Source organism: Serinus canaria, chromosome 10 (genome assembly GCF_022539315.1).
Source record: "Serinus canaria isolate serCan28SL12 chromosome 10, serCan2020, whole genome shotgun sequence".
NCBI classification, from domain to species: Eukaryota; Metazoa; Chordata; class Aves; order Passeriformes; family Fringillidae; genus Serinus; species Serinus canaria.
Window position 1 is genome coordinate 18,363,700 of NC_066324.1, and position 15,857 is coordinate 18,379,556.

At 58.6% G+C, this 15,857-nt stretch overlaps 1 protein-coding gene across 2 annotated transcripts; it reads left to right on the top strand.

Moving 5' to 3' along the window:
- Nucleotides 1–1,530: 1,530 nt before the first annotated feature.
- On the top strand, nt 1,531–13,459 carry CD276 (CD276 molecule). Of its 2 annotated transcripts, XM_050978594.1 has the most exons (8): nt 1,531–1,571; nt 5,897–6,014; nt 6,935–7,285; nt 8,296–8,592; nt 10,158–10,298; nt 11,484–11,525; nt 12,570–12,605; nt 13,321–13,459. In XM_050978594.1, exons 2-8 carry the CDS (start codon nt 5,975–5,977, stop codon nt 13,341–13,343), a joined length of 930 nt encoding a protein of 309 aa, XP_050834551.1. In that variant the 5' UTR covers nt 1,531–1,571; nt 5,897–5,974; the 3' UTR covers nt 13,344–13,459. The 2 variants fall into 2 exon arrangements, with proteins under 2 accessions (XP_050834551.1, XP_050834552.1); XM_050978595.1 differs by lacking the exon at nt 11,484–11,525.
- Nucleotides 13,460–15,857: the final 2,398 nt, after the last annotated feature.

The window sequence follows — 15,857 nt, forward strand, 5'->3', positions numbered from 1 at the left end:
TCAAAAATCCCTAATTTGAGATCCCCAAAAACCCGAATTCAAGATCCCCAAAATCCCAAATTTGAGATCTCCAAAATCCTGAATTTGAGATCTCCAAAATCCGGAATTTGAGATCCCCAAAATCCCGAATTTGAGATCTCCAAAATCCGGAATTTGAGATCCCCAAAATCCCGAATTTGAGATCCCCAAAATCCTGAATCTGAGATCTCCAAAATCCTGAATTTGAGATCTCCAAAATCCCTGGTTCCATGTATCTCATCCTGCATCTGACGTTCGCAAAATCCCTCATTCTGTGCACCTCAACCCAAATCTGAGATCCCCAAAATCCCCGGTTCCCTGCACCTCATCCTGACTCTGAGATCCCCAAAATCCCAGGCACTCCAATCCCCAGATCACTGCTCCCCAATCCCCTGCTCAGCGCTCCCCAATCCTCCTCTCCAGGCTCCCCCCTCCCCAATTCCCCAGGCTCCCCAATCCCCATTCCCGGCTCCCCAATCCCCATTCCCGGCTCCCCAATCCCCTCGCTCCCTGTCCCATTCCCGGCTCCCCAATCCCCATTCCCGGCTCCCCAATCCCCTCGCTCCCTGTCCCATTCCCGGCTCCCCAATCCCCATTCCCGGGTCCCCAGTCCCCATTCCCGGCTCCCCAATCCCCTCGCTCCCTGTCCCATTCCCGGCTCCCCAATCCCCATTCCCGGCTCCCCAATCCCCTCGCTCCCTGTCCCATTCCCGGCTCCCCAATCCCCATTCCCGGCTCCCCAATCCCCTCGCTCCCTGTCCCATTCCCGGCTCCCAATCCCCATTCCCGGCTCCCCAATCCCCTCGCTCCCTGTCCCATTCCCGGCTCCCCAATCCCTATTCCCGGCTCTCCAATACCCTGGCTCAGTGTCCCATTCCCGGCTCCCCAATCCCCTCGCTCCGTGTCCCATTCCCGGCTCCCCAATCCCCTCGCTCCGTGTCCCATTCCCGGCTCCCCAATCCCCTCGCTCCGTGTCCCATTCCCGGCTCCCCAATCCCCATTCCCGGCTCCCCAATCCCCTCGCTCCCTGTCCCATTCCCGGCTCCCCAATCCCCATTCCCGGCTCCCCAATCCCCTCGCTCCCTGTCCCATTCCCGGCTCCCCAATCCCCATTCCCGGCTCCCCAATCCCCTCGCTCCCTGTCCCATTCCCGGCTCCCCAATCCCTATTCCCGGCTCTCCAATACCCTGGCTCAGTGTCCCATTCCCGGCTCCCCAATCCCCTCGCTCCGTGTCCCATTCCCGGCTCCCCAATCCCCTCGCTCCGTGTCCCATTCCCGGCTCCCCAATCCCCTCGCTCCGTGTCCCATTCCCGGCTCCCCAATCCCCATTCCCGGCTCCCCAATCCCCTCGTTCCCTGTCCCATTCCCGGCTCCCCAATCCCCCGGCTCCGTGTCCCATTCCCAGCTCCCCAATCCCCATTCCCGGCTCCCCAATCCCCTGGCTCCGTGTCCCGCTCCAGGCTCCTCCCGCGCCGTTCCCGGCAGGAAGCGCTCTCAGCCAATCCAGCCGGGGCCGCCGCCCGCCGCCCGCGCTGCCTCCGCCGCGGGCCCGGTGAGTGCCGGGGGCTCGGGGGGCTCGGGGGTCGCGGCTGCGGCGGAGCGGGGCCGCTCCAGCCCGGGGGGAGCTGCGGGGCCGCCCCGCTCCGCCGCCCCTCCCGCGGGCCGCGCTCGGCGCCGGGCGGGGTTCCGGGCACGGCGGGGGGAGAAAGGAGGGAGGGAAGGAGGGAGGAATGAATGGGCCCCCCCGGCGGGTTCGGGGAGCCCCGCGGGGGTTGGGGGACTGCGGGGGTCCCCCCGGCCCCCGGGGCGCAGGCGGGGGTGGGTGCAGGGAGGGTGGCACCCCGGGATGCTCGGGAATGCCGCTGGAAGCGCCCGCTTGGGTATGCGGGGGCTGACGGCGGCCCGCGGTCCTGGGAGGAAGCGCTGGTTCCCCTTTTCCCCCGGCCAGACAAGGGAGTGCCCGCCCAGCCTTCCTCCGGCCCGCTGGGGCATCCCGAATCGAAATCCCTTCCTCCCGGCCAGGATCAACCCGAGTCCTTGTTCCTTCCTCCCGGCAAGGATCACCCCGAATCCCAATCCCTTTCTCCCGGCAAGGATCACCCCGAATCCCAATCCCTTCCTCCCGGCAAGGATCACCCCGAATCCCAATCCCTTCCTCCCGGCAAGGATCACCCCGAATCCCAGTCCCTTTCTCCCGGCAAGGAACAACCTGAATCCCAATCTCTTCCTTCTGCCAAGTATTGCACCCCAAATCCTCATCCCTTCTTCTTTCCCAGTATTGCACCCCAAATCCTCATCCCTTCTTCTTTCCCAGTACTGCACCCCAAATCCTCATCCCTTCTTCCTTCCCAGTACTGCACCCCAAATCCTCATCCCTTCTTCTTTCCCAGTATTGCACCCCAGATCCTCATCCCTTCTTCCTTCCCAGTATTCCACCCCAAATCTTCATCCCTTCTTCTTTCCTATCATCCTAAATCCCTCCTTCTCCCCATTATTGCACCCCAAATCCTTGTCCCTACCTTCTTCCCAGTATTCCACCCCAAATCCTCATCCCTTCTTCCTTCCCAGTATTGCACCCCAAATCCTCATCCCTTCTTCCTTCCCAGTATTGCACCCCAAATCCTCATCCCTTCTTCCTTCCCAGTATTGCACCCCAAATCCTCATCCCTTCTTCCTTCCCAGTATTGCACCCCAAATCCTCATCCCTTCTTCCTTCCCAGTATTCCACCCCAAATCCTCGTCCCTACCTTCTTCCCAGTATTCCACCCCAAATCCTCATCCCTTCTTCTTTCCTATCACCCTAAATCCCTTCTTCCTTCCCAGTATTGCACCCCAAATCCTTTTCCCTCCTTCCTATCACCCTCAATCCCTTCCTCCTTCCCAGTATCACCCCAGATCCTCATCCCTTCCTCCTGCCAGGTGTCACCCTGAATCCTTGTCCCCTCCTAGCCCCAAACCCCCGGTGGGATTTGAGGGCTGTGTCCTCTCCCATCCCCACAGAGCCCCACGGGAGGCGTTGCTGCTGCACGCCCACAACTCGAGCAGGACCTAAAAATAGTCCTGAGCAGAGCCTGGCTCTTGGCTCAAGGAGAGGGGCAGAGGAGGGGCTGTCCCAGGCACCCCAAAATTAAACTTTTATTTAGTTTACTCCTAAAATGATCTTTCTTTAGTTCTCTTAGGGAGAGAAGTCGTTCTTGTTGATGTTAGGGAGACTTTTTTGTGAGGAAGGAGAACATTTCTGTCGTGGCTCTTTCAGTTTGTAAATTTGGGGAAATCTGTTATCCTGAAGCCCCTCTTATTTCCCACCAGCCTTCCCACAGCTCGTTTATGGGTTGTGTTCACTTGTGGGGTGTTGTTTTAAAGGTGAGCTGTTTGGAGGTAGAACTTTTCGTTATCTATCTCTAAAATTATCTTCATCTCTGGGAGCAGAGATCAAGAAGGAAGGAAAAGAAAACTCTTTTCTTTTTCTCTCTGGTTAAACTTCTGCTAACTTCAGCATGGAGGCCTCTGCTCGGTATCAATCTGACCCCTTCATCTCCCCACAGTTTCATGGGTTGTAGGGAAAAAGAGTCTTTTCCTTTAAAGCTTACAGGAGGATTTTAACCCTGAAATTAAGGCATCCCTCCCATCTGGGGCTTCCTTTTCATGGGTTGTTCTTCGTGTGGTTCTTGACCATCTTGTTCCTTTCTGTCGCTCGAGGGAGGATTGAAGCCCTGAAAGGGTTAACAGATGGTCAGGACTCCTCCCTGCACCCGGAGGTGTTTCCTTGGCACCTCAGGGGGATAATTTGGGATTGTAAAGAACCAGGGAAAGGGTGAGGTCTGGTGCTGGGGCATTTCATTATTCCCAGTTTTTGTGGGATTCCTTCTATGCCCGCGGGAGGTCTTGGGGAAACTGAGTCACGGCACGGAGGGTTGGGGACACGGGTGTCCCTTTGCTGTGACCCCCGAGCCGGCCTGGCAGGATCTGTAGGGTCACTGTAGGGAAGAGAGGATTTGTTCAACACCCCCAGGAGAAGGGGAAGCTTCCAAGGGGGAGGAGTCAGGGTTTTCCTCTCCCCCCATCTCCTTTCCCTCCTTCCCGGCCGCCTGGGATGGGTCAGGTTGGGAAAAGTTTGGGACAGGGGGTGGGAAAAATCCTGGATTTTCTGTTTTGCCTCGTGCTCGGGAGGGAAGGAGAGGGGAAACGCTCTTAGGGCTCTTGGGATAGAAACGGGCCTCAGTTTCCCCATTCCCCGTGCCTCGGTTTCATCCTGTGCCTCAGTTTCCCCTTTGGGATTTAGTTTCCCCCATTCCCTATTGCTGTTTTCCCCTTGTGCCTCAGTTTCATCCTGTGCCTCAGTTTCCCCTTGTGCCTCAGTTTCCCCATTCCCTGTGCCTCAGCTTCCCCATTCCCTGTGCCTCAGCTTCCCCATTCACTGTGCCTCAGTTTCCCCCTTTGTGCCTCACTTTTCCCCCATTCCCTGGACCTTTTCCCCTCTTTGTGCCTCAGTTTCCCCGTGGGAGCCACAGGGGTGGCCGTGCCATGACCCTACAGGGGTGGCAGTGCCATGACCCCACAGATGTGGTGGTGGCAGTGCCGTGACCCCACAGGGATGGGGGTGCCAGTGCCAGGGGCTCCGGGCAGGGACCCTGGCATGGGCTGGGACAGGGAGGGGACACGGAGGGGACACAACGGGACCCTGGGATGGGATGGGACAGATAGGGGAAAGGGAGGGGACAGGGACAGGACACAATTGACGCTGGGATATGCTGGGATAGGGACAGGATACAGGGGGACCCTGGGATGGGATGGGACAGGGAGGGGACACAGGGAGGGGACCTTGGGACGGGATGGCACAGGGAGAGGCAGCACCGTGACCCTACAGGCACAGGACCCCACAGATCCCAGCGGGACCCTGGGATGGGCTGGCATGGCCCAGGGAGGGGACAGGGAGGGACCCGGGGTGGCCCAGGGAGGGGACAGGGAGGGACCCGGGGTGGCCCAGGGAGGGGACAGGGAGGGACCCGGGGTGGCGCCGCTGCCCGGAGCAGATTCCAAGTAGGAAGGGAAGGAGATGGAAGGGAAGTGGAGGATTAGGGAAGGGAAGGGTAATGGTCAAGGGAGGGAAGGGAAGTGACGGAATGAAGTGTGGTACTCCGTGACATGGTCCATTGCCGTTCACTTTTCCCGGCGCCTTGTACCTGTAGACTTTCACTTTCCGGTCCTTTACTGCGTACCCATTTCCGGCCTTTCCTTTCCGTTCCTTTCAGTCGTAGGTGAATACTCGTAGGGGTCGTGTGAGGGTATTGATTAGCGTAGGGAAGGGGGGAGGGTCGTTCGAGGCGGGGGGAATGGGTAATAAGCGCTAGCCGAGTGGACGTCCAAAGATGTGAGCCGGAGGAGAGAAACCCGTTTCCTTTATCCCCCTTCGTCCTTGTCCTGTCCCTCCCTGTCCGTCCGGTCCGTTCCCGTGCCTTTCCTTGCCTCCGCTGTCCGGTCCTGTCGCCTTCCTGATCCCTTTGTCCTTTCTTTCCGTGTGCCTCCGGTCCGGTCCGTGCCTTTCTGTATCTTTCTTCCCCCCGCTCCTCGCCGTCCCCCGCACCAGGGCGAGCCTCCGGGTTGTGCCCCCTCATCATTGCCCTGTCCTTTCTCCCCTGGCGTCCCAGTTCCCCCTCTGATCTGGCTCCCTCCGTGCTGGGCCCTGTCCGTGACTCCCTCTGGGCTGTGCCAGGCTGGACCGAAAACCCCATTCACCGTGTGTCCTGATAGGGTGGTGCTCCCCAGGAACTGCTGGTGTGGGATCCCCAGGATCCCTGGGAATGGCTGCCATGGGATCCCCAGCCTGTTCCCTCTCTCTGTCTCACCATCCCAGCCTTTCCTTGTGTTTCCCCCCAGCTCCGGCTTCCCAGAGAGGATCCCCCCCACCAGGATTCCCGCTCCTGCTCCCTCATCCCGTTTTTTCCCGTGCCAAGGATGCCCTTCCCGCTGCTCATCCTGGCACTCAGCCTGGCAGGTGAGTGGGGCTGGGCTCTGGGATGGGGCTGGAATCGTGCCAGGGCACTGGGATGGGGCTGGAATTGTGCCAGGGCACTGGGATGAGCTGGAATCATGCTGTGCCACCCCAGCTGGCACCATGCTGGAGCACTGGTGCCACCTAGTGCTGCCAGCCTGGCCAGGGCTGCCTCCTCCTGGGGACTGTGTCCCCAGCACTGCCACCAGCTGTCCTGTCCCCATGGGGACAATCCGGGCTCTGTGTCCTTGAGCAGGTTTGGGTGCCCATGGCTGCTCCTGGCAGCTGAAGGTGCCTCTCGTTTGTCTGGGATTGTCCCCCTTCCATCAGGGTGTCATGGCCAGTGACAATCCTGAAATGCCAACTGCCTGTCTCTCCATGGGCATTGCTTGGGTGTTATCCATGTCTGGGTGCTCCTGGCAGCTGAAGGTGCCCACTTTGGTGCTGGATGTGGAACTGTCCCCCTTCCATCAGGGTGACATGGCTGGGGACAGTCCTGAGATGCCACCTGTCCATGTGTCCCTCCCATGGGCATTCCTTGGGTGTTATCCATGTTTGGGTGCCCATGGCTGCTCCTGGCAGCTGAAGGTGCCTCTCGTTTGTCTGGGATTGTCCCCCTTCCATCAGGGTGGCATGTCTGGTGACAATTCTGAAGTGCCACCTCTCCATGAGTCCCTCCCATGGGCATTGCTTGGGTGTTATCCATGTCTGGGTGCTCCTGGCAGCTGAAGGTGCCCACTTTGGTGCTGGATGTGGAACTGTCCCCCTTCCATCAGGGTGACATGGCTGGGGACAGTCCTGAGATGCCACCTGTCCATGTGTCCCTCCCATGGGCATCCCTCATTTTTCTGGACGCCATCCAGGTGCAGAATCCCGCAGGTTCTCCAGCAGGTGTCCCAGCGTGTCCCCATCCCCTCCCACAGATGCCATGGAGATCCAGGTGCCGGAGGAGCCCGTGGTGGCCCTGTTTGGCCACGACGCCACCCTGCTGTGTTCCTTCTCCCCCGAGGCCAACTTCAGCCTGGCCGAGCTGAGCCTCATCTGGCAGCTGACGGACACCAAGCGCCTGGTGCACGGCTTCTCCGGCGGCCGCGACCGCCTGCAGGACCAGGGCCGCGGCTACGCCAACCGCACCGCGCTCTTCTACGACCAGCTGCAGCGGGGCAACGTCTCGCTGCTGCTGCGCCGCGTGCGCATCTCCGACGAGGGCAGCTTCACCTGCTTCGTGCGCGTGCGCGACTACGACAGCGCCGCCGTCGCGCTGCAGGTGGCGGGTGAGGAGCCCTGCAGGTGTGGGGAGAGGCGCCCCAAAGTGTTCCCAGGGCACGGAGAGAGAGGGGTTGAGGGTGGGTTTGGCCTCGTCTCAGAGCTGGCTCAGCTCCTCATTCTGTTCCCTACTCTGGTCCCCTCCTGGTTTCTGAAATATTCCCTGGGCAGAATGATCCGTGCACTGCTGAGGTTCCTCTCTGTGGGGCCACCTCAGCCAGCTGAGGATGGGTTTAGCCCCATCCCAATTGCTGCTGGCCCAGCTCCCCATCCCAATCCTTTCTCCAGGCCTCTCTTGTCCCCCACAGCACCTCCCCAAAATATTCCCTGGGCAGCATGATCCGTGCACTGCTGAGGCTCCTCTCTGTGGGGCCACCTCAGCCAGCAGTGCCCCTCAGCTGAGGATGGGTTTAGGCCCATCCCAGGGCTGGCCCAGCTCCCCATCCCACTCCTCGCTCCAGTCCCCACTCCTTGTCCCCCACAGCACCTCCCCAAAATGTTCCCTGGGCAGCACAATCTGTGCCCTGCTGAGGCTGCTGGCTGTGGGGCCACCTCAGCCAGCAGTGCCCCTCAGCTGAGGATGAGTTTGGCAGCTGGAAGAGCCCGTCCCAGTCAGAGCTGGCCCTGATCCCAGTCCTCACAGCAGTCCCCCCTTGTCCCCAAAATATTCCCTGGGCAGTGCAATCCTTGCCCTGCTGAGGTTCCTGGCTGCAGGGCCACCTGGGCCAGCAGTGTCCTTCAGTTAGGGTGGGTTTGGCAGCTGGAAGAGCCCATCCCAATCAGGGCTGGCCCAGCTCCCCATCCCAATCCTCACTCTCGTCCTCCGTCCTTGTCCCCCACAGCATCTCCCCAAAATGTTCCCAGGGGAGTGACAGAGAGGGGCACCTCAGCCAGGAGTGTCCCTCAGCTAGGATGGGTTTGGCACTGGAAGATCCCAGTCCTGGCAGCTGCAGGATCCCAATCCCGGCTGTCCCCGCCTCTGCTCCAATCCTCACTGCTGTCCCCTCTGTCCCCACAGCCCCCTACTCCAAGCCCAGCGTGCACCTGGAGCCCAGCAAGGACCTGAAGCCGGGCGACGTGGCCGAGGTGACGTGCCACGCGTCCCGCGGCTACCCCGAGGCCAGCGTGCTGTGGCAGGACAGCCGGGGTGCCAACCTGACGGCCAACGTCACCACGTGGCAGGTGGCCAACGAGGAGGGGCTGTTCGAGGTGCGCAGCGTCCTGCGCGTGCTGGTGGAGCCCAGCGTCACCTACTCGTGCCTGGTGCTCAACGCCGCCCTGCGCCAGCACGGCCACGCCTCTGTCACCATCACGGGTGAGCCCGGGGCCAGGAGGGGACACTGGCACACAGAGCCAGCTGAGAGAGTTGGGGGAGGTGGCACTGCCACCCAGAGCCAGCCAGGAGGGGCTGGGGAAGGTGACAGTGGCAGGCAAAGCCAGTGAGAGAGTTGGGGGAGGTGGCACTGCCACCCAGAGCCAGCCAGGAGGGGCTGGGGAAGGTGGCTGTGGTGGCACTAGCACCCAAAGCCACCCAGGACAGGCTAGGGGAGGTGGCCATGACAGCCCAAGCCAGCCAGGAGGGCTGGGGAGATGGCACTGCCACCCAGAGCCAGCTGAGAGACTTGAGGGAGGTGGCACTGCCACCCAGAGCCAGCCAGGAGGGGCTGGGGAAGGTGACAGTGGCAGGCAAAGCTGCCAGGAAGGGCTGGGGAGGTGGCACTGGCACACAGAACCAGCTGAGAGACTTGAGGGAGGTGGCACTGCCACCCAGAGCTAGCCAGGAGGGGCTGGGGAGGTGGCACTGCCACCCAAAGCAGTCAGGAGGGGCTGGGGAGGTGGCACTGCCACCCAAAGCAGTCAGGAGGGGCTGGGAAGGTGGCAGTGCCACCTAAATCCAGCCAGGAGTCATTGGGGGAGATAACTGTGGTGGCACCCTAGAGGAGTGGAAGAGGTGACTGTGGTGGCACTGGCACCTAAAGCCACCCAGTTTGGGCTGGGGGAGGTGACACTGGTGGCATTGCCACACCAAGCCAGCCAGGGAGGCATGGGGGGAGGTGACTGTGGTGGCATTGGGACCCAAAGCCATCTGAGTTTGGTCTGGGGGAGGTGACTGTGGTGGCACACAGGAGGTCTGGGGGAGGTGGCTGTGGTGGCACTGGCACCCAAAGCCACCTAGGACAGGCTGAGGGAGGTGACCCTGGCACCCAGAGCCACTCAGGAGGCATTGAGGGAGGTGGCCATGGTGGCACTCAGGAGGGCTGGGGGAGGTGGCACTGGCACCCAGAGCCAGCTGAGAGAGTTGGGGCCGTGTCCCAGGCTGGGTGGCACAGGGCTTGGGCAGCCTGGGACCGGGGGGAGGTGGCACTGCCCGTGGCAGGGGGTGGCAGCAGGTGACCTTGAAGTCTTCCATGGGGACATTCCGTGCCCCCAGGAAGCAGTTCCTGGGGCTGGGTTGGGATCCAGCCTGGATCATCCTGCATGTGGGGTCACCCCCAATGTTGGATCACCCTGGGTTTTGGGGCATCCTGGGTGTCGGATCACCCCAGATGTGGGGTCAGCCTGGATATTGGACCATCCTGGATATGGGGTCACTCTGGGTGTGGGATCACCCTGGGTTTGGGATCACCCTGTATATGGGATCCCCCCAGATGTGGGATCACCTCAGATATGGGATCACCTCGGATATGGGATCACCCTGGATATGGGATCACTCTGGCTGTGGGATCACGCTGGGTATGGGATCACCCTGGATATGGGGTCACCCTGAATATGGGATCACCCCAGATATGGGATCACCCAGGCTGTGGGGTCACCGTGGCTGTGGGGTCCCCCGGTGTTCCCGGGTGCTGATCCAGGCCCCTTTCCGTCCCTCCCCGCAAGGCCAGCCCCTGGCATTCCCGGCGGTGGCCCTGTGGGTGACAGTGGCCCTGGCCGTGTGCGTGGTGGCCCTGCTGGGCGTCCTGGCCTTCGTGTGCCACCAGAAGATCCGGGAGAGCTGCCGGGAGGACGAGGAGCGCGCAGGTGAATCCCGGGAGGGGACGGGTGGGGATGGCACCGGTGCCACCGCAGGGACACCGCCGAGTGGCACTGCCACGTGTCCCCTTTTCCCACGGCCAGGACATCCCTGGTGCCTCCAGGCTCCTTTCCCACCTCCCTCTCCCGTTTTGGGTCACATCCCACATTTTTATGGGGTGGTGTTTGCACCGCAGGGAGGTTTGTTCCCGAAAGAGCTCCCAGAGTGGCTCTGCCACCCTCGGCAATCACCTTTTCTCCATGGATTTTCCTCCCAGTTTCCATCAGGAATGACCTTTTCTCCATGGATTTTGCTCCCCATTTCTCTCAGGAATTGCCTTTTTCCATGGATTTTTTCCCATGGATTTTGCTCCCAATTTCCCTCAGGAATGACCTTTTTACCATTGATTTTTTTCCATGGATTTTGCTCCCAGTTCCTATTGGGAATGACCTTTTTTCCATGGATTTTGCTCCCAATTTCTATTGGGAAAGACTTTTCATTCATGGATTTTTTTTCCCATGGATTTTTTTCCCAGTTCCTATTGGGAATGACCTTTTTCCCATGGATTTTTCTCCCAGTTTCCCTCGGGAATGACCTTTTTTCCACGTTTTTTTTTCCCCATGGATTTGCTCACAGTTTCCCTCAGGAATGACCTTTTTTGCATGGATTTTGCTCCCAATTTCCTTCAGGAATTACCTTTTTTTCATGTTTTTTTCCATGGATTTTGCTCCCTGTTTCTCTCAGGAATTGCTTTTTCCATTGATTTTTTTCCCATGGATTTGCTCCCAGTTCCTATTGGGAATGACCTTTTTTCCATGGATTTTTTCCCGTGGATTTTTCTCCCAGTTCCTATTGGGAATGACCTTTTTTCCCTGGATTTCTCTCCCAGTTTCCCTTGGAAATGACATTTTCCCATGGGATTTTCCCCTGGATTTTGCTCCCAGGAACAGCAGCAGGGGCTGGGAACCTCCCGGGATCCCGGTGGGCGTTGGAGGGAGGGAGGGAGGGAGGGAGGACCCTCCCAGTTTGGGGAATCCCAGATTTTGGGGGATGCAGGGATCCCTCTCCAACCCCTGGCTGTCCCTGGGAGCTGGGGCTTTCCTGCTGGGATTTTTGGGAATGTCAGGATGCTCCAAGGGGCACCCCCAGAATCCTGGGAATGGGGTTCCCACCTCGGGATCCTTGTTTTCCAGGGCCAGAGGAGCGGGATGAGGAGGGGGAGGAGCCCAAGACAGGTGGGTGCCCCATCCTGGTTCGGGGTGGCCCCTTCCCTGTTCCCATTTCCTGACACCCCTGATCCTGGATAAACCTCCCCATTCCCAAATAAATCCTCCCCATTCCATCATAAACCTCCCCAATCCCAAATCAAACCTCCCCATTCCTTCATAAAATTACAGAATTCCCAAATCAAACCTCCCAATTCCTTAATAAACCTCCCCATTCCTTAATAAAATCTCCCTGTTTCCAAATAAAACCTCTCAGATTCCCAAATAAAACCTCCCAATTCCTTAATCAAACCTCCCCATTCCTTAATAAACCTCATTCCTTAATAAACCTCCCCATTCCTTAATAAAACCTTCAAATTCCCTAATAAAGCCTCCAAATTCCCAAACAAAGCCTCCCAATTCCTTAATAAAATGACAGAATTCCTTAATAAACCTCCTCATTCCTTAATAAAACCTCCCCATTTCTCAATAAAACCTCCCAATTCCCAAATAAAACTTCCCAAATTCCATAATAAAACCTCCCAAATCCTTAATAAAACCTAACCATTCCTTAATAAAATGACAGAATTCCTTAATAAACCTCCCAATTCCTTCATAAACCTCCCCATTCCTTAATCTTCCAATTTCCAAGAAAAAACTCCCAAATTCCAAAATAAAACCTCTCCACTCCTTAATAAAATGACAAAATTCCTTAATAAACCTCCCAATTCCTTAATAAATCTCCCCATTCCTTAATAAAATTACAGAATTCCCAAATCCAACCTCGCCATTCCTTAATAAAAAGACAAAATTCCTTAATAAAACTCCTAATTCCTTAATAAATCTCCCAATTCCTTCATAAAATGACAGAATTCCCAGATCAGCAGCTCCATGGTGTTCCTGGGGATTCCCTTTATGCACTGGCACAGGACCAAACCCTGGGAATTCTGCAGGGAAATCGGGAATGGGGGTCGCTTTTGGGGTTGATCCCCCCAAAAATGGGATTTTGGAGCCGTTTCCTTTGGGAATTGGATGGGATTGACCCCAGGATGGGTTTTTTTTCCCTTTTCCCAGCTCTGCAGCTGCTGGAAAACACGGAGAGCAGAGAGGGTGAGTGGATGTTTCTGGCAAATCTGGGATAATTCCCATTTTCTCCCTAAAATCCGCGGGGGAAACGCTCGTTGGGTTTTAGGGGGGATTTTCCCCTCCCTATTTTCATTTTCCCACGGGTTTTCCATCGGATTTTCCCAAATTGTGGTTTTCCATTTCCCTTTATCCCAGTTTTTCCTGCTTTTTCCTGGTTTTTCCTGTCTTTTTCCTGTTTTTTTCCCAGCATCCAGTAGCTCCTGCATCCCTCATCCCACTCTGGGATTGGGGAAAAGCCTCCCCACACCCAACCCTGGAAGGAATTTGGGATTTTTTTGGGGGTTGCCATGGATTTGCTGGGATGATGGGAATTGCTGGGGTTGGAAAAGGATCCAGAGTTTTCCAGCCTGGAAAAGGATCCGGAGTTTTCCCAGTGTGGAAAAGGATCCAGAGTTTTCCAACCTGGAAAAGGATCTGGAGTTTTCCCAGCCTGGAAAAGGATCCGGAGTTTTCCAAGCTGCGGCCCCATTAATCCATTAATGTATTAATTTATCAATTTATCAACGTACCAATTTATTCATTTATCAGTTCATTAATCCGCTGAGTTATTGATTTATTAATTTATTAATTTATTACTCCATTAATCCGTTAACCAACTGATTTATTAATTCATTCGCTCGTTAATCCGTTGATTTATCAGTCCCGTGTTTTCCCTCTCCGTTCCCTTTTCCCCGCCCAGGTCGGGAGCAGGAGATCGATTGACGCCAGCCCCGGCCCCTCCCGCCTGTCCCCGAGCGAGCGGCGACACCCCCGGGGCGGTGACACCTCCGAGCCGGTGACACCCCCCGGGCTGGTGACACCTCCAAGCTGGCGACACCCCCGGGGCGGTGACATCCCCGGGGCAGCGACACCTCCGAGCCGGTGACACCCCCCGGGCAGTGACACCGCCGGGACAGCGACACTTCCAAGCTGGCGACACCCCCGGGGCGGTGACACTCCAGGAGTGGTGACACCCCTGGGGCAGTGACATCCCTGGGACTGTGACACTGCCGGGGTGGTGACATCTCCAATCCGGCGACACCCCTGGGGCAGCGACACCTCCGAGCCGGTGACACCCCCTGGGCGGTGACGCCCCCGGGGCAGCGACACCTCCAAGCTGGCGACACCCCCGGGGCGGTGACACTCCGGGAGTGGTGACACCCCCGGGGCAGTGACATCCCAGGGGCGGTGACACTCCAGGAGTGGTGACACCCCCGGGGCAGTGACAACCCCAGGGCGCCCGCGGAGCTGCCGCCTGCCCCATCCCCATTCCCGTTTCCCCCTTCCCGGGAAAGGCGTGTCAGGGTCTGCCCGGTGTCCCCGTGTCCCTGTGCGTGTCCATCCCAGGGGGACATTCCCTGTCCCCTGCTCTGGTGCTGCCCCGGGCGCCTTTCCCTGCCCTTCCCGAGCCCGGAGCCCCGGGAATGGCGGCCGGAGCGCGGGGTGCTCCGGGAGCCCCTTCCCCCGCTCCTTCCCCCGCTCCCCGAGTCCCTCCGGGCTCGTCCTGCCTTAACCGCTGGATCCCGGCGGGGTTCGTCCCACCGGGAGCGATCCCGGGGCCTTTTTGGGAAGGGGACACCCGCTGGCCGGGTGAGGTCCTGCTGGGGGACACCTCTGGGGACATGCTGAGCTCGTCCCTGCCGTGGGACTGGGGGCTCCGGGCGCATCCTGGGGTCCTCCCAGGGCTCCTTGGGTCGAGTCCTTCTTTGAATCCCGGGATCTGGAGGGTTTCTCGTGCCTTGGCCAATAAATCTGGGACCGTGTTGGTCGATCCCTCCCGGCTCCGTGTGCTCCAGGGGGTTTGGCCAGGAACGGTGGCAGGGTCGGGATTCCCAGAGGAAAAGATTCCCGGGGCTTGTTGGGAAGTCCCCCAGGGATACCCAGGCTGGCTCCCAGATTAAATCCCACTGCCAAGATAGGGTGGGAATTCCCGGGGGATCCTTCCTTCCCCATGGGGTGAGAATTCCCGGGGGATCCTTCCCCATGGGGTGAGAATTCCCGGGGGATCCTTCCCCATGGGGTGGGAATTCCCGGGGGTTCCTTCCCCATGGGGTGAGAATTCCCGGGGGATCCTTCCCCATGGGGTGGGGATTCCCAGAGAATCCTTCCCCACGGGGTGAGAATTCCCAGGGGGTTCCTTCCCCATGGGGTGAGAATTCCCAGGGGATCCTTCCCCATGGGGTGAGAATTCCCGGGGGATCCTTCCCCATGGGGTGGGGATTCCCAGAGAATCCTTCCCCACGGGGTGAGAATTCCTGGGGGATCCTTCCCCATGGGGTGAGAATTCCCAGGGGATCCTTCCCAAGGCCCTTCCTGGATCCCCTGTGGGGGATGGTTTTTGGTTTTCCTTCCCCGAGCTCAGCATCCCAATGGGAGAACATTCCCAAAATCCAGCCCGGGAGAAGTGTGCCGGCCTCAGGCTGGGATGGAGAGGGCCATCGTGGCCAGCTGTGGGGCCACCGTGGCCAGCCAGGCCCTTCCCACCCTTCCATAGCCGACTGTGGCCCACGAGGCTCTCCCGGCCGTGTCCTCGTTGTCCCTGTCCCCCGGATTCTGCCAGGAGCTGGGGACGTGCCAAGCCCGGTCCCTGCCAGGACAGCGCTCCGGGCTCTGCCCGGCTCTTCCCGGTGTCCCGGAGGTGGCCAGGAAAACAGAGCTCCCTAGGAGTACCACGTCCATCCCCGGCATTGGGATGGAGTGTGGGATATTCCTGTGGGAACCCAGGATGCTCCGAGGTTGGTCCTCTCCAGTATTCCCAAAAAATATCGGATCCAGCACAATGTGGGGCAAAGGCGCGTTTCACCCTGCTGGGATTGGGGTGGGATCGAGAGGAATTCCGCTCATCATGTGGTTCCAGCTCTGGGATGATGGATGGATGGATGGATGGATGGATGGATGGATGGATGGATGGATGGGTGGATGGATGGATGGATGGATGGATGATGGATGGATGGATGGATGGATGATGGATCCATGGGTCCATGGATGGATGGATGGATGATGGATGGATGATGGATGGATGGATGGATGGATGGATGGATGGATGGATGGATGGGTGGATGGATGGATGGATGGATGGATGATGGATGGATGGATGGATGGATGGATGGATGGATGGATGATGGATGGATGATCCATGGATGGATCCATGGATGGATGGATCCATGGATGGATGGATGGATGGATCCATGGGTCCATGGGTCCATGGATGGATGGATGGATGGATGGATGGATGGA

Bases quoted from the DNA above. Each gene is read 5' to 3' on its own strand.
- CD276 (XM_050978594.1), top strand. From the start codon at position 5,975: ATGCCCTTCCCGCTGCTCATCCTGGCACTCAGCCTGGCAG. The intron at 6,015-6,934 runs GTGAGTGGGGCT...CCCCTCCCACAG, and splicing joins CCTGGCACTCAGCCTGGCAG to ATGCCATGGAGATCCAGGTG. The intron at 7,286-8,295 runs GTGAGGAGCCCT...CTGTCCCCACAG, and splicing joins CGTCGCGCTGCAGGTGGCGG to CCCCCTACTCCAAGCCCAGC.